We start from the raw sequence: 23855 nt of genomic DNA, 5'->3' as shown, positions 1-23855 counted from the left end.
GTTGGTTGCCTAACTCACACCTCGTATTTTTTTGTTTTAATTATCAATGCAATCTGTATTATAATTACAAAAATTACTTAAATTAAGCGAATGATTGTTGTTTTTATCATTTTAATGAAAATCGAAGAGTTGCCAACACAGGAATTGTGTTGTTTGTGATTTGCCGAATATACAGAGTGGCTCAGTTAAAACTTTGAAAAACTGTTTCTAAGGTAAAGAGTAACAAGTTTTGTCACTTATAATTATTTACCTTTTGTGATTTGTGGTTTCCCTAGCAAGTTGTGTTGAAAACTATTTACAAAATTGTGACAAATGTTTTAAATTTTAAAATTCGAGCCAAATCGCCCCGTTATCTGTTAAATTTCGCCACAGTTTGGCTTTATAACATGTGATTCCCTAATCATTGTCTTAATTTGCCCATAACTTGCTTAAAAATCCGTAATTTTTGTGCTTTGTGAACTTTGACCTTGTCTGGTGTTTTTAAGACCTTCGGTGTAGAACATACATAAAAAATGGTAATGGGACTCCAGCACCGCATAATTATCGCTCCTTGACCTTTTTCTACTTTCAGTTGCAGAAAAGTTTGTTCCTAACCTCAAATTTGTGCAAGAACTTGTTCGTGTTGAGCCCCCCGTTGTTGCGAAGAATGTCAAGTGTGGCCGATGATGTAATCTTCGATAATGTTGGAGATAAAGGAGTGATAACTTTGAATCGACCCAAAGCCTTAAATGCGTTAAATTTATCAATGGTAAATAAATTGTACCCCACTTTGGTCCAATGGGAGTGCGAGAAAAGTCTCGTGATTATCAAGGGGGCTGGAGGTAAGGCATTCTGCGCCGGGGGTGACGTCAAGTCGATAGCCCTCGCCGGCATGAAGGGTGAAAAATTGGGCCATGCCTTCTTTAAGCAGGAGTATAAAACTGACGGCCTTATTGGTACTTACAAAATTCCCTACATTGCGTTTATTGACGGGATCGTCATGGGGGGCGGCGTGGGGCTCTCAGTCCATGGCCCCTACCGTGTGGCCACTGAACGTTCAGTCTTCGCAATGCCTGAGACCCAAATCGGACTCTTCCCCGATGTTGGAGGCTCCTATTTTCTCCCCCGACTGAGAGGCAAACTGGGGCTGTTTTTAGCTCTGACGGGGTACCGCCTCAAAGGAGTTGACCTCCTCAAAGCAGGCATTGCGACCCACTACGTCGATAGCCAATGTTTGGAGGCTTTGGAGGGAGATTTATTGAAATGTGATGATAGTCGAAGCATTGACAGTACTTTGAGTAAATACAGTCGTAAAGACAATAGTGTATTCACCCTTGAACCCATGATGAAGCAAATTAATAGTTGCTTTTCGGCGGGGTCTGTGGAGGAGATTATTGGGAGGTTGGAGAAAGACGGATCGCAGTTTGCTTTGGAAATGGTCAGTTTGTTGGGGAAAATGTCACCAACAAGCCTTAAGGTCACGATGAAACAATTGGAGTATGGGAGTAAAATGACCTTAGAGGAGTGTCTCCAGATGGAGTACAGAATCGCTGTCAATTGTTTGGCCAATAAGGACTTCTACGAAGGTAATTATTCGTGTCGATAACACAGGTCACTGTAATTGCAATTTTTGCAGGAGTGAGGGCTCTCCTTATCGACAAAGACCAGAAACCCAAGTGGAATCCTCCAAAGCTCGCGGAAGTCAGTTCTGCACTAGTCGAAAGCCATTTTGCAAAACTTCCTGAAGATCAGGAGTTGCGCAACAAACTGTGATGTCCTTGTTATTTGCAATAAAACAATTGTTTATACAAAGCGGTTTTATTCAACAAAAAATATTGTTTTTTGAAATTGATTTAAATAATTTACACCAAACCATCGTAGGTAACTAGCAACCAGTGCCGTAATTCGCTAATAACTTGCGGTGGTTTAAAACATTGGACTAAATATTTATCTAAAAATGTCAACATTGACAAAAATCAAAGTTCAGAGTTGCAAAAAGAAAATGGACACAATTGTTTTTAGAGGGGGGTAAAACGATACAGAATTGAGTCACGGGTAAGTGCAAACAATTGAATAACACTTAAGACGCTACATTTTAATAAATGATTTCGTGAAATGTAAGACAATACAACCTTAAAATATAAACAAACAAAATTTTACCCGTGACAATTCGCAAGGTTTTTGTTTAAATTCTTAACGGTATACAAATTCACAAGTATATAAACAGTCCGTTGTCACACCGATGATGTTATTGAGTTGTTCAATCGATGTATTGTGCGAGCCAACGGAACCCTTCACCGTAGCCTTGCCTCTTGAGGATCGAGCACATGAACAGTTCGAGAGGGCGCGCTGATAGCTCCGAACGCGGCACTTTTCCCTACGAAAAATAATGGAAAAACGAAAGTGTTACGTGTAAGAAATTATTATTCACAATTACTTTAGAAATATGCCGATTGTTGTTAACCTTTCAGATGTAAGGAAATACACCATTCCATCCCTTGGTTGGGAAGTAATTTATTTAGTGAGCCCATCAAATGTCAAAAACGCTTATTTGTGTGCAAAAAAACAGATATGTTATCAACTGAATAACATGTATTTGTGAGTAAAATACCATATAAACCTTCGATGGGAATTTCATTACAACCTGAGCCTATGGGGTAATGAAATACGTTTATGTCAAAAAAAATTGCAACACATTGAAAATAAATAAAGTTATTATTAAATTATTTTTCTTTTCTAATCTCTGGTCACATTTGGGTATAATGTAAGTTTCCTATTAAAATCTAGGTAAATATCTCTAATAAAAAAAATATGAATTTTACATTTTTTACTCTATTGTTTTCCCAATTGTTTCAAAACAAAAAAATATCAACAGCAACTTTATAAAATAGTGTGTAATGTTCAATACAGAGTGTAACAAAAAGTATCCTAAGATTTCCCAGGTCAAAATAAAGCGATTTAACCTAAGTTACTTTTATACCAAGTTGCACCGGTTAAAAGTTAGAAGGCGTCAAAGTTTAAAAATTATAATTTTTTTTTATTTTTAACTTTTTCATGGATTAAATCGATTTTGATCAAATTTGGTACAGGCAATTTAACAATAAAACCACATATTTTGGTGCTTATTCTTTTAGTTTATTATTATTGTGAAGTACTTATTAACAACTTGACACATTTGAGGCCATATGTATGTTATACGTAATCCGGTTGCCGTAATTCTTTTTTTATTCGAAAGGTACAGTTTTGAATCCATTTTTGTATTTTATATAAATTTTTGTATCGGCCTTGGTTTTAGACCAAAAAATAATTTAAGTAGATGTGTCAAAATTTCGGACGGTGGTCATTTATTATCAATTTGATTTAATTTCTTTATGTATTTTCTGTTGGTTAACAACTATTAATTTAAACAAAATCAATTTTATAAAATAAGATGTAATATTGCAGAATTTTACAGCTATAGAATTTTGAACGTTCAGAAAGTTGAAACAATTGAAGATAATAAAATTTTGTAAACACTATTTTAAAGAAAATTTAATTCTCTACAACTATTTGACTGACCGTTTTGTTGTAAATAATCGTTTTCGATATATCTCTACTTAAAAACAACATGGCAAATCGTAAACTCGGCCTGAAATTTTATTTAACACATTTAAAAATACTTTCCGGTGGAATATCTGTAAAAATTTTTTCAGGCTTGTAGACAATTTAATGTACTAAATATCAGCAAAATTTAACTTTTTGTTTGGGGTTTGAATTATTTTGGGTGCATACACATTCGTTCGACACCGCCGTTAATTCGTAAAAATTTATGATTGGTTTTGGCGTTTATTCTCTAAATTCATATGGTGTTTAATTTTTTTTAGGACACTACGTAATCGCAAGGCGAAATATAAAAAAAACATAATGTTTAAATTTGCAGACATTTTGTAGTTTTATTAGTCTGGAGTTGATTTTTTTATGCGGATGTTATCTAAATATGCACTCCAGTGCTAAAATACCCTTAAAACTTTTACACACCAGAGAAATTTCAAACCACAAAGTAAAACTTAATTTTTTTTAAATTAGAGATTTTGAACAATTTGAACACTTATTTGTTGAGGGTTTAGCATTGATTTATGTTACAGCTGTGTAAATTTGTAGTATTTCAACATTACGGTATGTCCCCGGATTGAGTTTACAAGAGGAATTTTATTTTATTTTAAGATTTTTCGCCAAAACTGCAAAGGAAAAACATTTTTTGCTTTACCTGAAACGAGCAAATTTGTAATTAAAACTTATTACATTGGCGGTAATATTTTGACAATGATGTCACCTTGACAAATGAGTTTACGCAAGTTAAATAACAAAAATGTTTGTAAAAAATAAAATTTTAATAAACAGCAACTCAAAGAAACAGCTTTAAGATAAAAACCAAAGTCATTTTCAACAAGAACTATCATTATTTAATTAATAAATTAATTGTCAAAGTGACATATAGTTGTTAAATAATTAAGACCGCCAATGTGATAAGAATTAAAAATCAGAAAAAAATTAAAGACAAAATCAAGAGAAAAATTAACTTTTCTTATCACTGAATCAGAATAATGAAGTTTTAAGTACCGATTTGGTCGTTTTAGTTGAAGCAAAAAATGTTTTTCCTTTGCAGTTTTGGCGTAAAATAAAAGATAATTTTTTTTTTCTTCTTGTAAACTCAATCCGGGGACATACTGTACTTGGCAATTTTGAAGAAAATCACGAGATGCACAGAAGTGTTGACTCGCATATGAAACTTAAAAAAAAACTATTATTTTTATTTAATTAATTTCTCAATATAACAACTGATTATGTCAATGAAATATGCTTATTACACTGCCTTTCATTTCAGGTATCACAAGAGGTACGTTGCCATTTAAAAAAATATTGGTAGGGGCTGTGGAAAGTATATATTTTTTCATATGAACTAGTCAGCATTTTTATGATTATTGAATTCAGAGATTTTCAATGCATTTTTAATCACCGTTTTAAAGAAAAAGCAATAAAACAATTAGACTATTGGTGTAATTACCTTTCCAGTCGACTGCCCATACAAATCATAGTACATCCTGATCTCGTCCTCGGACGCAGCCCCCGGCAAGTCGATTTTATTGCCCAAAATGAGTACAGGACAAGACGAGAGAGTTTCGTCCGTGAGAAGCGACACCAACTCCTGTTTACTTTCTTCAAATCTGGCACGATCGTTGGCGTCTATCAAAAATACTATCGCATCGACAGCTGGGAAGTAATCTTTCCACACACGTCTCGCTATATTTTAAAAATCAATGATAACATCGAGTCAGTGTATCGTGTGATATACTTGCCTTGAGAGTGACCCCCTAGATCGAACGTCGTAAATCGCATGTTTCCGATAGATAACTCTTCCGACGCTGTAATTTGAAAATTAGCCGGTTTGCTATTGTCAAGGTCGCCGATTTGGTTAGTTAGAGATAACGGAAATTGGGTTTAAGTGGGTTCGCGATTGTTTCTGATTTTATTAACCCATTAACACGCCATTGATGATTTTTCAAATCATAAAATTGTTAGCAACATTTCTTGGAAACAAAATTTGTTGCTATCGGTTTTTACAAGCACTTAAACCCGCATTTCTCGTTAAGTTTTCGAAAAGAAGATCTTACTAGGATGCAGTGTGGGAAGATGCTGCGCTAGTCTGTCATCCTTGAGCATGTGCAACAAAGTAGTTTTTCCCGCATTGTCGAGGCCCAAGAAGAGCAGCTTGCCCGACTTCTTCCACAAGCCTAAATACAAGATTTAGTTAGTTTCGGTTCGGTCAGACTCACCTCTGGTGTAAGGGATGGAGTCAATCAACCCTTCTTCTAACAACAGTTTGATCAAGCTGGCTTTGCCAGAACCAGACAAACCAAAGAATAAATAACGACCTTTGCGTCTCACACCTCAGTAACAGAATTAAAATTTTAAAAATGGGGGCGAAATTACTCACCTAAATAACCCAAGACGCCAGTAAACCAGTCCCAAATGAACATTTTTCTGAAATCAAAACAATAGGGTTATAACCTTGATGTTCTTGTGACTCAGTTGATTCTATTACGGTGTAAATACGTCCAGTTTGACTGGAAATGGCTTCGGATTAATAATAAGTACAAGATCATTGTGACAAGACACTTTTTGGGGGACGAATTTACAACCGAAGAGAGACTTTTACAAAATTATTAGAGAGCAAACAGGGACTTACGTCTATTTTGTTTTAACTTTAACACTAATAATGGTACTTTTGACGCGTTTTTCTGTTTTTTTGGGCCTGGTTCAAAGTTTACCAGTAAACGGGACTGCTGTTGGCACTTGAAGGGTGATGTGACACGCGCATTGCCAACCCGAACACCACAAACAACAAAATCACTAAATCTCAAACAATTATTTAATCTTTCTTGACCAAAACAATAGATAACAACTTAAAATCATCACAAGTGCTGTTCAATGATTACAAGGCAGTTTTTCGGTATAAATTTAGCCTTGTTTTTGCCAACTTGTGATGACAATTTTCATAGATCGCGTCCTACTATTAAGTCGTATAAATTAAGTTTTTTAAATTTACTGATTTCGTATTAATTATTTGTTTATTTGAAAGTAGCCGAATCATTGAAAGTGGAACACCACGTCATAACATAACCGGTTATCTATTTTTTTGTGAATTACTTGTGATGACGTCCTCCAATGTCAACCTGTCAAACCAAAACAATCAATATATTTCTTTTTTCCAAGAATTACCCAAAAAACGCAACAAATCTCAAGTGGCATTAATAAGGGGCTATGAAGGCCTCCAGTTGAGTGACTCCAATGAAGAGAAATCGGAGTATCCGAGCTCTGCCTTTAGATAACCTCAATCTCTTCAGACACCCACCCCCGGATTCCTCACACTCTTTGCACAATGACAGGCTTTATTTCGGTGAGGAAATCACTCAAGAAAAAACGCAAATTTTGTCGAGTGACGACTCGGATGTCATCTTGACGAATATAAGAGACTGGGGGAGCAAAAGCTCCTCAAGCTCCCTCAGTTGGGGCGAAGAGTACAAAAGTGAAGCCTCAAAGCAAGTCAGGGACGAGTTGGAACGCATGGACCGAGTTTTACGAGGAGAGGAACCAATTCCTAGCAATTACGACCAAGAGGAATACCAAGAATGGATGGAATTTTTTCCCAATTTATGGTAAATGCAATCTCACGTCTCGGAAGCCGACTAATTATGTTTTTGTAGTGTTTTTGGCACAAAAACCTGCATATATGTTAATACAGTTCAAAGCACAAACGATTTCGAAGAAATCCTCGCAATTCACCCTGAAGATAACTGTGATAAGGTCGAAACAAGCGACCGGGTTAAAAAAGCTGTGATTGATCAGATTTACGATAAAATCGTCAAAAAGACGCCAAAAATGACACTAAATGACAGTATTGACTTTGAGAATTATTTGAAAATTTCGCCGATAGGGGGTTCTCGTTTGCCTCGGCGCCAGTCTTCATCCCGGTCTTTGATGTCGTCTCATATTTCCTCATCAAAGTGGATGAAAGATGACGATTACAGTTCATTGCCGTTCGTGTCGACTAGAAACGGACAAGCCCCCCCGAAAAGCATCCTTAAGAATAGTCTAGTGCTGCCCCCTATCCAGTCAAGGTCAGTCTTGTCGAGTAAGAGTACGTCAGCACTGTCTCGTCGCAAATGTTCGGGTTTGAAATAATTTGTAAATCTGTGTGTATTTATTCAAATAGAGCTTTATTTTCGAATATTCGCACATTTTTATGTACAATTTGCATCTTTATTTAACAATCATTAACATCAACAACAGTAGTAATTAAATTGCTCGGATCGTGTACCGGGTGCAGTCATACCGTCCCGTGGACTTGTAACTGGTAGAAAATCCATAATAAAATACCTAAAAAAAGCTCTAATCTATGAGAGCGTCGCTCATAGAAAAATTCGAAGCGTGTACATTGACCTGTGTGTGGATAGATGGCGCTGTTCGGTGGGCGCCATTTTGTGGGAGGGGTCAAGAACCGGCGGTAATTTCGAAGATTAGTGACGGTGGGATGATCTGAATTACATAATAACGTTTAATTTATAAATAACAAGACACACATGTGAGATTGTAGCTTCAATTCGCCTTTTGTCAGAGATGGGTCCTTCGACTAAACACTGAGCGACTATAAAGCACGTCGAGGGGGGGATTTTTTGGTGTATCATTGTCTTAAAATATTGCTAAACAAGGTAAAACCGTACCCCTAGCCCTAAATCCCTAAAAAACTTAACAGTTGTCACACAAACGTATCGTGTCGAAATCAACTAGAACTATCAACTAATTATTTACAATATCACAATTTAAATATTTCTTTGAAATATACATATCTTACAATTCCTGTAATAACGATGAATAAAGTGAGTTTCGAGTCGATCAAAGAAACAAAATATAATTAGGTCATTTGAATACCCACCTCTGTCCTCTCTAATTATTTACATCATTTACACAACATATAAAAAGCTCATATTTCACTCAGTCTATTCACATGGCACAACAGCGTTTAAAAAAAATTTCAGCGTCTATAGATATCTTACAAATATTTTACGAAGAGTCCACAAATAGGTTTAAAAGTTTGTTAGTATTGTAGCGACCTCACACGAGTTAGTATAAATTACACCCACAGTTAAAATAAAACAACTTAAAATCAAGAAACTTAAAATTAAACCCTTTAATTATGGGCCTACACAAAACACAACCATTGGTAAACAAAACGAAAACACCCATTGGAAATAGGAACTACTGGAATGGTGGGTACAATTTTTGGACCTCTCTTGTCTTTAAATGTACGAGTACGGTCCGTCGGTAAGGGCGCTACAAAGCAGTAGTCAGGAGTTGTCGTCTTTGTTCGTGCCGCCTCCACCCGTACCGCTGCCCTGGCCGGTGCCCCCACGGCCCCGGACTTGCTTGTACTCGAGACCAGGGTCGAACTGCATTAGCACAAATACCTACAAAGAAACATATTACTCTTTTTCAACTGAAATTTTGGCTCTGAAAAATGTCAAATAGTTAATAGGTTTTTAAAAATAGGTAGTGAAAAAGTTTTCTTTTATTTTTGAAGCAAAAATAAAAATGCAGTTTGAACAAATCTTAATTTAAAACTGCAAAAATTTAAAAAACTAAGTGGCATAATTTTTAAAATTATATTTAAAGACTGAAATGTGAAATATGTAAAAGAAAAAATTGAACTGTTTATACTTTAGATATGCCACAACAGAAGAATTTTTTTTAAAGACGAGTCGCCGCTGCAATCTCCAATTATCTATTTTAATCAATGGCACAATTCCAACCTTTCCATTGCCAAAAATACTTGGCATCTGCGATACATTTATAAGGATATGTCATTACGCAGTTTTGGGTCCTTTCTCTTTAAAATTGTGACGTTAATTATGAAGTAAAACATCGTCAAGCTACTTTCTATGAAGTTAAAAAAAATTTGTTGATCATTATCACAACCTGTAACTAAATACACAACATTCGGGGTGCGCTCGTAGTACTTTATCTTCTGTCGTAGTGGAAATTTTAACAAATAAGTACTGGAATACTTTCTTACTTACTGATTGTTGTTACAAATTTCCTATTTAAACTTACGCTGGATCAATAAAATATTTTACTTTTGAATTGCATTATGCAAATGTAATTATAAGGAATCTAATACTATCAAAGTGAGAAGAATATTATTTGTGAAACCGGCTTCATATCATTTAAGGAAAAAAAAAATATTTTGTAAAAAAAGTGTCAGTAGAATTTGAAAGTGTATACCACAGGTTTTTTATTTTTAAGAAGCGAACCTATTCGTCTCAGTTGTTTTTCAATTCGACTAAATTTCCAACGATTTGGGTGAACTCTATTTGAGTATTTTTCTCTATATTGTCTCTCAGCTTCCGCTCTATTTTTATTGCACTTAAAAAACACTTCAAGCTGATCTACCAATTCGTCGTAATTAATATCATCCATTATTAAAGATTTCAATAAGATTTATTGACAAATTAGGCTTTGTCAAACTAACAATTAAACGGTATCCAAGTTTATTGCTTTTTGCATGAAGACCTTGACAAGTAAAATCTGCCTACGTTGCAAAATTTGCAATAAAATTAAAAAAATTAAATTGTTTTCTGAGTGCATTATGTAAAGTAAAATGTAATAAATAGTAGTTTACCGTATTTTTCATGCCAATTATTATTGTTTTGAGCAAAAAAACATAGGTGTTCCATTTGAAAAACTAAATTTGGTAGCATTTCCGGCTACACCGGATGTGCCAAAAAAATTTGATACATTTACTAAGAAAACGAGGAATGAATAGTATAATTGAAAATTTAGTTTTTCAAAAAAAAAGTAAGTTTAGGTCTTATCGGCTTATTCCGAACATCCTGTATACAGGGAAAGCAATTTAGCAAGTACGACATTATTGACTACTATGAAAATGAATTTTTGAAAGATAAGATTCTCGATAACAAAAATCGTCTATTGCGGGTAAAATTTTGGTCACTTGAATTCTAATTATAGCAGCATTCTATTGTATAAATAATCTGAATTGAATAGAGAATTCATACAAAAAATAGGGTGTTCGAGTAAAAAATACAAATTGAATTTGTAATATACTTTCTGTAAGTGAAACAAAGCTTTATACTGTAAAGGCCAGTTTTGTGTCTTCCTTCTACATAAAAGCACAAAATGAAAAAAATGTAGTTGATAACGAATTTACAATTTAATTATTCACTGACCGCCAAAATTAACCGGCCAACTAATATTTAAATATCTAAAAACGAGAGCATTGTTTTTTTACTTTTTTTATACTGGGCTGTAGTGTGCAACAGAGACAAAATTAAGTTTTTACTGAATTCAGATTATTGCCCGTTCTTTTCTAAATAAGGACCAATTTGTTTCAAAATTTTATCTCTGGTATCCCAGAGATACAAAGCATTGAAAAAGACGTTGCTTTTTTAATGTTACTAAATATTCTTTCAGCAAGTAGGCGTAGTTAGACCGAAAATTATGGCTTATGTGACCAAAAGAGCACAATTACGTCTTCGAACACAAAAAAATCTGAAAAACTTGGAACTTTAAATGAAAACGGTTAATTACACAAGGCGACAAAAAAGTCATGTCGTGACAACTTGACATTATTTCATTTTCTTCGTCTCAGTAAGACAAATCAAATGCACTAAAAAAAAAATTTCAAAAAGTCCCCGCACTTTGAACAAAATAAAAAATCATTACTCAATAACTATTAGGCCGATTTCCTTCAAATAAAGACCATTCTAAAAGGATGGACTTGCCTTATAGAATGATATGCAATTTGAAATTGAATATTGGCAAACTTTTCTTTGAACAGTGTTCGAAGAAGTTCGAAATAGATCGAAGTAATCTAAGAAAAACCCTACGAGTAAATTTTTTTTTCTTCGTAACCATCGTGTAGAGCATCTTTTTAATAGGAAGAATCCAAATTTTTAAAATAATATACCGAGTAGGTTTTAAGATATGATTTTTTGAAGTTAAGCTCTGCTTTTTAGGTATTGCGCCATGGGAGAAATGCATGTTAATCTTACTTAAAATTGCATTTTTATATAAGTATTTGTTTTAAGATTCTCCTTATGCTTAAAAATGGTCAATTGCACCTTCTTTGTTCTAATCAGAATAAACAAAAACTGTTTCTTTACTTAAAACAAACAAAGAGTAACAAAGAGTACCTGCGTACTAAGTAAAGCAAATAAAGAGTTTTTTTGTTCTAAAAATGATCACTGATCATTGAGCAAAAAGGATCTAGAAGTTTAAAGCAGTAGCTTTAAATATAAGAACAAATCTTTTTCAAATCAAATCACTTTCCATTCAGATTTGGACTTGATCACTTTGTTCTAGCTTTTTGAACTTTTTTTGAAAATGTTCTGGGCAAATGCTTTCTCATCACTTTCGAGTGATGTTAAATGCAATAAGTCAGTTGCTTCGTGTACAACTGTTATCACAACAACTACTACCTATAAGCTAACTGAAGCTAATCGTAGAATGTACCAACAAAATAAATCAGGTGGCTTATTGAATTTAACATCACTCGAAAGTGATGAGAAAGCATTTGCCCAGAACATTTTCAAAAAAAGTTCAGAAAGCTAGAACAAAGTGAACAAGTCGAAATCTGAATGGAAAGTGATTTGATTTGAAAAAGATTTGCCCTTATATTTAAGACTCATGCCTTAAACTTCTAGATCCTCTTTGCTCAATGATCAGTGGTCATTTTTACAACAAAAAACTCTTTATTGGCTTTAATTAGTACGCAGGTACTCTTTATTTGTTTTAAGTAAACAAACAGTTTTTGTTTATTGTAATTAGAACAAAGAAGGTGCAATTGACCAATTGACCATTTTTAAGCAAAAGAAGAGTTTTAAAACAAATACTTATATAAAAATGCAATTTTAAGTAAGATTAACATGCATTTCTCCTATATGGAGCAATGCTTGATTAGCAAACCATAACTTTAAAAAATCATATCTTGAAAACTACTTGGTATATTTTTTTGAAAATTTGGATTACAACCAATAAAGAGATTAGAAAAAAAATATTTTGTTCAGAGTGTGTGGACTTTTTTATTTTTTTTTCTAGTGCATTTGATTTGTCTCACTGAGACGAATAAAATGATATAAAATTTGTCAAGTTGTCACGACATGACTTTTTTTTTGTCGCCTTGTGTTATTGGAAGCTTCCATGAGCCTATTTTGACGTTTTGGCACATTCGGCCTACTTAATACGAACATTCATTGAAATCTCAAATTTAATGCTTTTTTTTTGAAGTCTTATATCTCCCATGTCTCAAGAATTAAAATTATGGAAAATGTGGTACATAATCCAGAAAAGAATGGACAATAATCTGAAATAAAAAACAGTGCCTTCCTCTTTTGAGTATCACATTTAGAAGCCAAAACTAGAAATGTTATTGAATTAAATTATAATGATCTACAAAGTTTTTTCTTTAAGTTAAAGAAAAATTTGTCGAAATCCAACAAAGAATAACAAAAATATTGCAATGTATAAAATCGCAAAATTTTATTTGTCCGGTTAATTTTGGCGGCCAGTGTAGTTAAGCGTAGGTAATTTTTTTCAAGCAACTTTAGTTATTGCGAAATCAAATCAAACTCTAACATCTGGTAACCTACCTGATCAGTGGGCAACAACTGAAAATCATCGGGTGGATTCGTAATGACGTATCGTTTACTGCTCGCATCACACGACGAACTCGTATCCCTAAACCTATAAAGTCCTATACACAACATCCCGAACTGTTTTAGAGCAGCAACGAATAAGTCCCCATATTTTCCCGCCTCTCCGAACTGTGCCAACGGTCCATCGTAAAGTGAGATTTGACCGACGCGACATCTATCCCTATTCGAGAGACTATCAGGCGTGCTATAGCCCCCTCTTAAACCGGCACCTTCGGCTAGTATGAGCTCGAGTTCAGGTGTAGCACCTCCTGTTATCAGTGAACGAATCAAAGTTAAGGCATTTTGATTGAAGTACGTCTGGAAATAACAGTTAGTGTATTTTGGGGGGTTGGGTTGGCACCTACCGTTGACATTAACGAGTCCAATACACTAACAGCAAAGGCGGTACCACAAGCGAACGGCTGGGTGAGATACAGTTCGGTATCGGGATCGTCATCGTCGTCTTGATCCAAGAACTGTACATTACTGTCATTTACTAGCTCTAAAAACCCCAAAAATAATATTTTTTTGGAGGAAAAAGTGTGGAGACTGACCGGTTATCATAGGGACATTAGCCCCGTACACAGAGCCTCGCCTTTGGAGAATAATCGGGCTTCCAACAGGAGTACCAGCCTCGTTATCCCCATTAGTCTGGCTCAAAACCCCTATAGTATCGTCAAAAGTCATAGCTTTGATGTTCAGAGATGCTAAAATAGCTTCTTTGTCGGCTAAAGTCGGATCGTCGTTACTTGGCACTTTTGCTGATAAGATACAGCACATATCACATAAATTGACGTTTACGGCCCTCAAGTCAGCTCGACTCAAAGGCGAACCCTAGAGACACATTTTAAGAAAATTTGCAACTCCTCGAGAGGGACAAATTACATTCAAAACTGAAATTTTGGGCAAATTTTGCAACATTTTCCACTCCCTTCGTATGTAGTCAACTGAGCCCACAATGACGACGTGTTTGAGCTCATGATAGTGAAAATTGCTCGCTCTGAGTGGCATCACCAAATTCCTGAGACCGATCAGAGGCGAGTCAGGATCAGCAAAGAGACATACGACCACGTGACCGTTTAATACTGTCATAGCGGCTTGGTTCCGGTCCTGTAACGCCCCCCACAACATTATAATTTTTTTAACGATTTTGGGCGTCTTACAAGAATACACTCTTCGAGATTTTTCGCTGGTCCCCAATGGAACATCCCTGTGCTATCATACTTCATTTCAGTCTTCTCAAAGTCAAAATCTTTAGCTTGGTCATCGGCCAGGCCAACTGGGAGTGCGACACCGTTATTGTTCTGATTGGTGCCGCCACTGCTCCTACTGGTGGGCCTGGAACATGTGACAAGTTAAAACTACGCCCCTTGACCACTCGAGACGACAAACTTGCACTACGGTCTAGCTCATTCAACGAGGGAAAAACCTAGATCAAAAATCATGCAACGATCCTAGAAAAAAAAGGCTAAATCTATGGAAAAGACGTGAGTGGAATCCCATGCTGTTTCAAGTGGGACCGAATTATTGGTTTGACTATCAGCAGACAGCATTAGGGGGCGTTTGTTGTGGATTGGCTAAAAGTGGAAATTAAGTAGATTAAGAAGCGGAAAGAAACGAACAAGTGTTAAATCGGTTTGGTTAGGTTCTGTGTTTTAAGTATATATTTTATTATAAATACAACAACGAACAGAAACGAGCAAATCAGAGAAAAATCAACACACACTTCAGAAATTTACACCAATTTCCAAAATGTATCAAGCAATAAATTCCAGTGGCGTAGCTATCATACCGCAACCGGGATGTCTTTTACACATTTTAATCTAATTTAATTTTTTTACTGTCTCTTTATATTGAGACTTTCCACATAAAAAACTAACTAAAAAGAATATTAGATGAATTATGGCTATACCTCATCTACAGAATAACGTATAGCGTGTTTCAGAATAGCGCCCCAGAGAAAAATGCCAAGCAAGATAAGATAACAGGAAAAAATGTTAATGAAATTCTGTCTAAAAGAATTTTGAAATTAAATTTTGCACTTTGACCTCATTTATTTCTGTTGAAAAAATAATTTTACATGTTATTTTAACGTGGCATTTTTCTCTGGGGCGCGAGTTATAGATAAAACATCCTGTATGTAGACTGTCTCTTTTAATTTTTTCTCTCTTCCAAATATGTGTAGTAGATTTTTTTGCCCAAAACGGATTTTGTATTCGCAATTTACTAGATTTAAAAAAATGCAGTAACAATATTACCATTTTCTGTTGAGGTTTGCAAGGGCTTTTAACTATTGTTTCGATTTTATAAAAAAAGAGAACTTGGTAAAGGTTTAAACAAATAAACCAAAATTAAGCCCTTTTAGTCTAATATGAAATCGACTCTGACTTAAAATTTATTAAAACTGCAATAAAAATTCGTTGTGTTGATTATAGTCAAAAAAAGTGTTCGGGAAATTTGGATAAGTAGCTGCAACTCAATAAAATAGCTTTTTGTTATTTTATATGCAACTCATAAGTTGTTTGTCAGGTCAGGTCAGGTGTACACCCATTATTGTTTTTTTTAATAAGAGAAACAAAAACGTATTTTGTAATTTATGGAAGAAGATTATAGGAAGCATTCAAGTATACTAAAAAATATACACACAGGTCGCTAAAAACTATGGATACAGTTAAATATTATAGAAACTATTCATCAAAACTTTTTGAAATTTGGTATGTGCTTAAAAGTATTTAAATTCCATCGCCTTAGATGTTTATCAAACTTTATTTGTTCTTCGGATACAAGACTAACTTGATTTTTTTTTAATGGCAAGAAGGGTCAAATGTAATAGTTTTAAGAAGAGCAGTTTTTTCTGAGTTCTGTGATGTAACACATGCATATCTTATTTTAATCGAAAATTATCGAACTAATTAAATTTTGAAAAATGTAATTTTTTTTGGCCTTGAAAATGTTGTCTTTATCTATCGTTAGCTCTTTGCCGCTTGAATTTTGACCAAAAAATAAGTAAACTGTTTCCCAAATTTCAACGTCTTCTGATAAACCGTTCTGAAAATATTTTGCTGTATTCATACTTTTTAGCGACCCTGTATAAGCTTCTTGACAACAGATATTTTTGTCCTAGTTACTTAAAAGCTTATAGTTTCTACTGAGCATTATATAGGCTGTCCCAACCAAACCTTCTTGGACTCTGTTAAAGTCTGTCTATATTTGCTTGAATTTTATGACAATTAACTTTTTGGGTTTTTAGCAATAAAGAAACCCTAACCCCTCAATGGTAAAGGTTCGTTTGCTTCGAGGTTGCTTCAGCGGCCAGCTCGTTGCTTTGGTAACAATAGCTTTTAAATCCCTCATAAACTAGTTTGATAAGTCAAAACCATAAAATTCAATTTAAAAATAGACAGATTTTATAAACAAAATTAAAATGCTTCAAATTTAGAATATAAGTAAGTATTGTGTTTAAAACACTAGGCATATGATTTTTTAGTTGAAAATTGACAAAATTCATTTGATCCTTTTTTGTAGGAGGTAATTCAGAAATTTGTCATTTTCAAAATCATAGAAGTATAGTATTATCATAGTATTAGAATCTACAATGAGAGAAAATCAGAACCGATAGATGGCATTGGCAACGAAATAGGGCAAATACGAGTATAACCAAAAAGTAAAAGTCTAAAAACTCACAATTGTTTTCCTCATTTCAATAGCTACGAAATATCTACTCGAGATCAGCTACATTGCTGGTATTATCTTTTAACCCCACCCAAACGATGGTCCGAGACTTTTGAATCATCCTGTATAGCATATTTCGTATAAAAACATTCATTCCTTATTTATTAATTCCTGCATTTTTTCTTCATCTTTGTTACATAATTAAAAAAAATGAGTATGTGATATTTTTGGACCACCCAGTTTAGTAGTTTTTTCATACGCAACTGAGCTCTTATTAAAAGATTACTTTTTTTAAGTTTAGTCTTATCTAGCTATGCCACTGATTAATAACACAAGCAAATGCAAGCAGCAACAGTTAAAAAGTGAAAAGTGTAAGTACTAGCTTTAAGCGTACATGAGTTTTTTGACTTCATAGGCAAGATGATAGCCGGCATAAGTCGTAGTTTCCTGTTCCGGTGGTCTGAAAACAGCACACTGCTGATAGCACACCACATGTCAAACCAATAGAAATTTCAGAAAAAAATAGGAACCAACAATCACCCTATTTCCATCAGTGGCATTTTGGTAATTAAAAATTGTGCCAGACATAATAGTGGAGAGGAGAAAAAACCATGCAGTGCTTTCTAGTAGCACTAAAAACGCTTAATAGGGTGACGTGGCTGAGAAACCTATAGAGACTTGTAATTTTTTCAATTAATGTTTTTGCGAAAATGGATAATTTTTGAAAATTTTACCTTGAATTGTAACCAGGTGATACAATGTTTTCAGTTCTTGTCACATTTGGTTTTACTTTGTTTACTTGTTTTATTGAGTTTACCATGTTGGGGACTGTGCTGTTCCTGTGTTGGTTGGAATTGCGTTGAGTTACTGGAAAACACACAAATTAGAAGATCTACAAATGATAATTCGTAATTAGTTAATCCAAGTCTATATAACTGAAGATCTCATTGATTCGGATATTCGCACTCGAATTTGAAACAAGGAAGTAACACCGAAGGAACAAGAAGACGTCAGAAGAACATTCAAACAACATAAAGGAGGTGTTACACATATGACAATGACACGAACAATTTTCAAATCCGGTCGATTACCTATTGCACAATTCCTAGTCTTAAATGAACGATTTTTGGGTCTTAGACTGATTTTTATCAGTCTAGGGCCCAACTATGACCATAATCAACTTACAGTGCATATCGTCATGCCTGTTCATGTCACCTGTAAAGAAACAAGTTTCAATAACCTTCTCACAACTGCTATACGTAAGGTCACTACTCTACTTTCTAAAAAAGAAAACAATGATTGGTAAGCCTGGAGGATCCGGATTTGGGACTAGGTAGCAGAGTTTATCAAGAAGCGCGAAAACTTCAAACAAAAAACTTAGTGTTGTGCTCAAGGTTGGGATAAACGGTGCAAAATAAAGCTTAATTTAGATCCAATACCTCTGACATGAACTTTCTTGGGCAACTCTGGTGGTGTGAAAGTAGGAGGAGGATGATGGTCATCTGTAAACCACAAACCAATCTCGCACATTCAACTATAACTATATCCCCTAAGCTAACGTTACGTTTGCGTCCTGAGATAAAGCCACGTTCACGGGACGCAACGTAACACTAAACCAAGTGCCGACATGCAACATCTAGCATGCTACAACAAGGCAAAGACATGCAGCAAAGACAGTGGAAGAGATAGAGAAGATGGTGTCTAATAATTTTTCGATTTTGTGATCCGGTGGCCCTTCGTTGCTTAGAATACGACTTACTTGAGTAGGTGAAGTCCTCGCCTGCATACCAAATTAAAACGGGTGAAAGTTTGAGTGTAAGAGGTGATGGGGAGGAGCGACCGACAAACTCGGGGTTTGTCTGTCGCTGGGGTGAATGAGATGAGAATAATCAACCTAGACACTTTTTCTAATACACACCACTAAAATAACTCTCTCCTCACATCGAACTAACACATCAAGGTTTTTCAAAAATTTTCGGATCAAATTTTTGGAAAGTACAAGTGCTCCAGACAGACAGAGTAATACAAAACAACATTTAAAAACGAGCTGGTTTTTTGTTATTTACATAGAGAGACAGATCAATGTGTTTTCAAAACTGAACCAAAAAATGTGATGTGTGTCGTGATAAGTGATTATGGATTGATACGTACTTGCTCGGCCAACCATTTGAATGGCCCTCACGCCTTTCCTGAACGTTGCCACTGTACAGCGAACCAGACAAAAATCATCGTTAGTCGTAGCGAAATTCAGCAGCCTTTATTATGGCCTAGCTTCGAGCCAAAGAAGAATTAAACTTCTTCTTTAACTCACACATTACAAAAAACCACAAAAACAACAATATAGGAGCGATCGCAGGCCGCTAAAAAGTAATCTTCACACTCGAGTAACTGCTAGAGAGAAATAGTAGACAATTTTTTAAAACTAACAATTCGGAAAACAAAAATCAAGGGAAGTGTGTGTAACCCTTAAAACTCATTTAAATTAACTTCCATTTATCAAAAACTAGTTTACAAAAACTGCTACATACAACAAAGAAGGAAAAATTTGGAGAATTAAAAAATATCATTAAAAAATGTCAAGACATTTAAAATGTTTAATATAGGCAACGATTATTTATGTGTCTTCTAGAAAAAAGAACAATGAGAGAATTAAATTTTCGGAGAAAAAATGTTTTAATTTATTAACCTTCTCGGCCTATAATAAGCTACCTCTCCATCAGTGCAAAAATGATCGGTCCTACATTATTATCGTCGGTGTAAATAACAAACCCTGGGCTAATTGGAGTAGTAGGCGTGTACAGTGGTTGTAGGGGGGATAAAATAAATACTAGTGGGAGGAGTCGCCACGCCCAGCCCGATGGTGGGGGCAAAGTGGCCCGATACTACCTAGCTTAAAAACATCGTAATCGTTGCGTTGCAGCTGCCAAGTGTTAAAAAACCGATCCAAAAAGAAAATAAGCGCATTAGCTAAGCAGTTATATTATAGGGACGGCCTACCATCGAGGCATCTTTGATAGGCGGAGTTAAGGCCTTGTTTGACCATGCCTGTCTGCATCATGATCATTCCGACATCTGTAACCAAAGCCACAAAAACGAAAATTTCTGTTATGGGTGTCAAAAATTGAAAAAAAGTTTTTTTATAGGGGGAGAATGGAAGCCCAGGGTACACACATGTCTGTAGCCGATTTGTCCTGGATTAAATTCGATACTTACTTCCGGATTCGTATGAAAAATGAACCTATCCATGCATAAGAAATGTGCAAGAGGGTACAGAATGTGTGTCAAAGTACATTCCGTTACGCAGGCAAAATTTCAGCAAGTTTTCCGAGAAAATAAATCAGCTACGTATCAAAATAAAGGGAAAAACACTCGATTAATACTACACATACCAATGGCAAGACTAAGTGATAGAACCATATTGGAATGTGTAATTCGAATGCAAATAGTAACATTTCATGGTAGCAAACAAACTAGATATGTAAATATTAAAAAATGTAGAAAGAAAACGAGCCGATCCATCAGGCAGGATCTAGACAGATCTAGAGTCAATTATAGATCATCAATTACCTAGATCATGGGACCAGTTACGTTGCTGAACTGCCACTAAAAGCCACCACAAACAGATTTTTCAGTTATATACGATTGTTAGGGGTAAAACATGGCATTTCAAGAATTTTTATCAATGGTAATTAATGAATTTATATTTACAAGTCACGTTCACGTCATGAGAGCAATGAGAATGAACTTATTAATTGATGGGCATCACAATTAGGAAAAAATAAGAAGATGTATGTATAGTAGTAGGATAAATGTGACGAATAAAAACAAACTCACAGTTTTTGCATTTGCATTTTTTGATCAGTGTCTCGTCCTTGATGTCCTCGTGACATGCCTTGCAGTAAAACCACGCCCTGAAACACGAAAAAGAAGTCCGTCCAATTTTTGTAATCAATATAAAGAAGAGACAAAAAGAACAGAAAAATAAAAGAGTGTCATACAACATTTTTCAATTACATTATCTATTTAGATTTACTGTTTCATACAATTTGAAAGTTGAAAAAATTAACAAACATTTTTTAGTCAAATTTTTGTATTATTTTTTTTTTGGTTGCTTTTGTATGTATGTTTTTCTTAGTTTTCTTACCTTTTGACTTCGTCTGCTGACTGCGCAATAAAGAATCCCTGAGTATTCGCGACGATTTTCGCTCCTCTTGGGTTGATAGAAATTTTCGTGTCCGCACCTTCTGACCCTTTGACCTCAATGGCCAAAAGCAGTAGTTTCAATTTGGTGAAGCACAACCTACCAAATATTAGTGTGTCAAAGAAATGTGCAATGTTGACTTTTATTCATTTAAGTACAATTAGATTTCTAAATATAAACAATGAGAAAATTTGAACAAACTTTGTCGTTTGTAGAAACAATCTCATTTCAAAATCATTCAGTAAAATAAGCAATTTAATGCACGCCAGTTCATGCATGCTGCTATGTAATGTTTATTGTCGAAAAATCAATATTTTACCTAAGAATAAACTAAAATAAACATTCATGCAAGAAGCCGTAGCAAAAGTGAGAAAGAGCTACTAAAAAACACAGAAGCAAAGAAGAATACGCAAGCAAAAAGTTAAAAGTGATTCCGTTAGTACTCTAAAGTACCGTTAAATTCGCTTGAATCGTTATTGTAAGCTCCATCCCCCAAAAAACAGTCTTTGAAAAACAAACCAGTTGCAATAATAATAAATCTAAAAACTGATTCCAGTGGTGGGACCTATTCTATGGGGTCAAATCCATAACACGCAAACACAGAACAATCTACATCTTAGAAAATGATCTCGTTAGTAACATAAAAACTGCATTAATCAGTGTAAAAGCGCGGACATTTCCGGCCCAAGTCGCATTTTCTCTGTTTACAAAAATGATCAAATTTGAAGCGGAAAAAGCGACTTAGAGTCCGGAAATGGCCGCAAACCGCGCCAGTTGTTATGCTAAATGTCTAGATTTTGACAGTATTTGTGTTGCGTGTGGTAAAAGAGCTTACTCGCTGGCCTGGGGGAATGTCATGCCTGTGAACGAGGGGGACAGAGTCTCAGTGTACATCTCGCATCCCGTGCCTTGCAGGTAATCGTTCTGCCAGACTTGCGTATCGGGGGACTGAAACCACAATACATCGCCACTCAACACTTGGCATGAAACAAACCACAACCAGCCAAGAGCTGCTGCTGCTGGCACCTCTCTTAAGACGCATATGGTGGAGAAAAAACAGGAACAGGAAGGGAGAAAATCCAAGTAGATGAAGAACATCAACAGCAGATATACACAAAAGCTTGCGAAAATCAACCAGAATGTACGCAGCGTCGATAGGTTTTGTGTCGAGTTTGTCACGGTTCTGGAACGACCGGGAGCGGCCTCACCCAAATCGTGGCCCATGTGTATACCAGGAAAATAAAGTGTAAAAAAAACTATCTTAGTTTTGAAAATGTTGTATGTGAATCACACTCCAAGGCTTGAAAGAATAAAAGATGTTTGCATTCGCATTGTCGTTTTCTGAAATAGTCCCTAAAGTGGAACTTTTTCGGACTCTTATGTCATTAATTGAAATCAGCCGTAATGTTGACATGATAGTCGGTAAACTATGTTATTCAAATGTTTATTCTCATTTAAACACGTACGACTTCAGAACAAACCGTAAACCCCAAAACTAAAGTTATTTTTTTACACTCGTCTATCGACTCAGAGAATAAACTCCATAATTGTTCGTGATATAAAATTCAAGCTTTGTGTGTCTTGTTATACAAATATTTATTTAGTTTTCAACAAATTAAAAGAGAAATCTTCATAGTAGGTTGTAAGTATGTTGATATGCATAACCTAAATCTGTAAAATTGATTTTTTTTTGTAAAAGTTTCATTTATTGAAGACAAATATAAATTTGAGAAATAAAGTATATTGTAGATTCTTCGTTTAAAATTTACGGGTTATTAGTCAAACTAGTCCATTCTTTCTTTGGTTCTGTAAAGTTTTAAAACAGACACTTTTGGGCTTTGTGTGTCTAGACTAAAAAAAATAATTCGAAATTCGATGACGTTTAGGATTTTTTCATATCCATATTCGCAAATTAAACTAAACTATAAGAAATTATCAAATAAAAAATAGTATTCAAAAAAACACATCAAAATTAAAATCATATAGCTTTATAAATAACACTTTAAACGACAAGTATTCCTATTTTTATAAATTATCATAAACAGCATTATTTCTTACATACAGGGTATTTAAAAAATGCTGCACTAAAACTATGGTACGTTGTCTAGAAGCACTTGGTGAGTGAGGGAAAAAGATTTAAAAAATTCTTGATGTTAAATTTGCACGTGGATGAAGGTTTATTTTATGGTAAAATCAAAAGAGTTGCCATGGAGTAACTCAATTCTTCAATTCGTTGTTGCCTTTAAACGTTGCCGCATCGATTTTTGCATAATTATCGATAATTTAGAACAGGTAAATCCCATTGAATGTTAAAGACCACAGACACTGCGTTAAAGATTGTTAATCTACCTTCCATTCTGTATGTTTTAAATGCAATTTGAGTGTTATTTAGTAATAATAAGTACAACTAACAACGTTTGTGAAATTCTTACACAAAACCCCCACGGTGCAGAAAAATAAAAACCAAGAATTTTTTATATATTTCCCTCGCTCACCAAATGCTTCTAGACACCGTACGATAGTTTTAGTGCGGCATTTTTTAAACACCCTGTATGTTTTCTGTAACAATTTTCTAGTGCTTTTAAGCAAATTTCTTATTAAAATGTAAAAGTTTTGTCAACTAGGTTTCATCCCGAGGTTTAAACGTCTTTTCAGCGTTTTCAGATGTTGTTTAAACTTTTTCTAAACAATTTAAAAGCAATTTAATATTTCTTTAATAGTATACAGAGTGTTTCATCGCGCCCCAGAAAAAACCC

At 34.8% G+C, this 23855-nt stretch overlaps 4 protein-coding genes across 7 annotated transcripts in view; 2 read left to right on the top strand and 2 right to left on the bottom strand.

The window, feature by feature from the left end:
• Positions 1–14: 14 nt before the first annotated feature.
• Positions 15–1787, top strand: LOC123010302 (3-hydroxyisobutyryl-CoA hydrolase, mitochondrial). 3 transcript variants are annotated; one of them, XM_044407076.1, is made up of 4 exons: positions 19–212; positions 276–515; positions 572–1565; positions 1616–1787. In XM_044407076.1, the coding sequence occupies exons 2-4, from the start codon at positions 513–515 to the stop codon at positions 1750–1752; spliced, it is 1134 nt and encodes a 377-aa protein (XP_044263011.1). In that variant the 5' UTR covers positions 19–212; positions 276–512; the 3' UTR covers positions 1753–1787. The 3 variants fall into 3 exon arrangements, with proteins under 3 accessions (XP_044263012.1, XP_044263011.1, XP_044263010.1); XM_044407077.1 differs by lacking the exon at positions 276–515 and having other exon boundaries at positions 15–212; XM_044407075.1 differs by lacking the exon at positions 19–212 and having other exon boundaries at positions 227–515.
• Positions 1782–6364, bottom strand: LOC123010305 (GTP-binding protein SAR1b). Its single transcript, XM_044407082.1, has 6 exons — positions 6206–6364; positions 5954–6000; positions 5631–5750; positions 5316–5381; positions 5024–5259; positions 1782–2356 (listed from the first exon to the last, which is right to left on the bottom strand). The coding sequence occupies exons 2-6, from the start codon at positions 5994–5996 to the stop codon at positions 2240–2242; spliced, it is 582 nt and encodes a 193-aa protein (XP_044263017.1). The 5' UTR covers positions 5997–6000; positions 6206–6364; the 3' UTR covers positions 1782–2239.
• Positions 6365–6448: 84 nt separating this feature from the next.
• LOC123010303 lies at positions 6449–22390 on the top strand. 2 transcript variants are annotated; one of them, XM_044407080.1, is made up of 3 exons: positions 6450–7175; positions 7224–7637; positions 22015–22390. In XM_044407080.1, exons 1-3 carry the CDS (start codon positions 6808–6810, stop codon positions 22016–22018), a joined length of 786 nt encoding a protein of 261 aa, XP_044263015.1. In that variant the 5' UTR covers positions 6450–6807; the 3' UTR covers positions 22019–22390. The 2 variants fall into 2 exon arrangements, with proteins under 2 accessions (XP_044263014.1, XP_044263015.1); XM_044407079.1 differs by lacking the exon at positions 22015–22390 and having other exon boundaries at positions 6449–7175; positions 7224–7747.
• LOC123010300 (calcium-activated potassium channel slowpoke) overlaps positions 8684–23855 on the bottom strand; it is a 40249-nt gene continuing 25077 nt past the window's right edge. The window contains exons 12-27 of the mRNA XM_044407072.1: positions 21935–22047; positions 21043–21198; positions 20733–20809; positions 19896–19970; positions 19050–19100; positions 18658–18678; positions 18338–18400; positions 18084–18113; positions 17633–17765; positions 17293–17358; positions 14390–14564; positions 14112–14336; positions 13781–14060; positions 13592–13728; positions 13182–13544; positions 8684–8984 (exon numbers count right to left, since the gene is read on the bottom strand). Of these exons, the coding sequence (XP_044263007.1) occupies positions 8865–8984; positions 13182–13544; positions 13592–13728; positions 13781–14060; positions 14112–14336; positions 14390–14564; positions 17293–17358; positions 17633–17765; positions 18084–18113; positions 18338–18400; positions 18658–18678; positions 19050–19100; positions 19896–19970; positions 20733–20809; positions 21043–21198; positions 21935–22047 (2085 nt within the window). The 3' untranslated portion in view covers positions 8684–8864. The remainder of the gene's footprint in view (positions 8985–13181; positions 13545–13591; positions 13729–13780; positions 14061–14111; positions 14337–14389; positions 14565–17292; positions 17359–17632; positions 17766–18083; positions 18114–18337; positions 18401–18657; positions 18679–19049; positions 19101–19895; positions 19971–20732; positions 20810–21042; positions 21199–21934; positions 22048–23855) is intronic.

The sequence above is a fragment of the Tribolium madens genome, unplaced genomic scaffold, assembly GCF_015345945.1.
Source record: "Tribolium madens isolate multiple individuals breed KSU strain unplaced genomic scaffold, Tmad_KSU_1.1 Scaffold_7;HRSCAF=85;Tcas5.2_LG10, whole genome shotgun sequence".
Taxonomy (NCBI): domain Eukaryota; kingdom Metazoa; phylum Arthropoda; class Insecta; order Coleoptera; family Tenebrionidae; genus Tribolium; species Tribolium madens.
This window is presented reverse-complemented; position numbering and strand designations above follow the sequence as displayed.

Bases quoted from the DNA above. Each gene is read 5' to 3' on its own strand.
- LOC123010302 (XM_044407076.1), top strand. The intron at 1,566-1,615 runs GTAATTATTCGT...CAATTTTTGCAG, and splicing joins CAATAAGGACTTCTACGAAG to GAGTGAGGGCTCTCCTTATC.
- LOC123010305 (XM_044407082.1), bottom strand. From the start codon at position 5,996: ATGTTCATTTGGGACTGGTTTACTGGCGTCTTGGGTTATTTAG. The intron at 5,382-5,630 runs GTAAGATCTTCT...TTCAAATTACAG, and splicing joins TCTTCCCACACTGCATCCTA to CGTCGGAAGAGTTATCTATC. The intron at 5,260-5,315 runs GCAAGTATATCA...TTTAAAATATAG, and splicing joins TCTAGGGGGTCACTCTCAAG to CGAGACGTGTGTGGAAAGAT.
- LOC123010303 (XM_044407079.1), top strand. From the start codon at position 6,808: ATGAAGAGAAATCGGAGTATCCGAGCTCTGCCTTTAGATAACCTCAAT. The intron at 7,176-7,223 runs GTAAATGCAATC...ATGTTTTTGTAG, and splicing joins GAATTTTTTCCCAATTTATG to TGTTTTTGGCACAAAAACCT.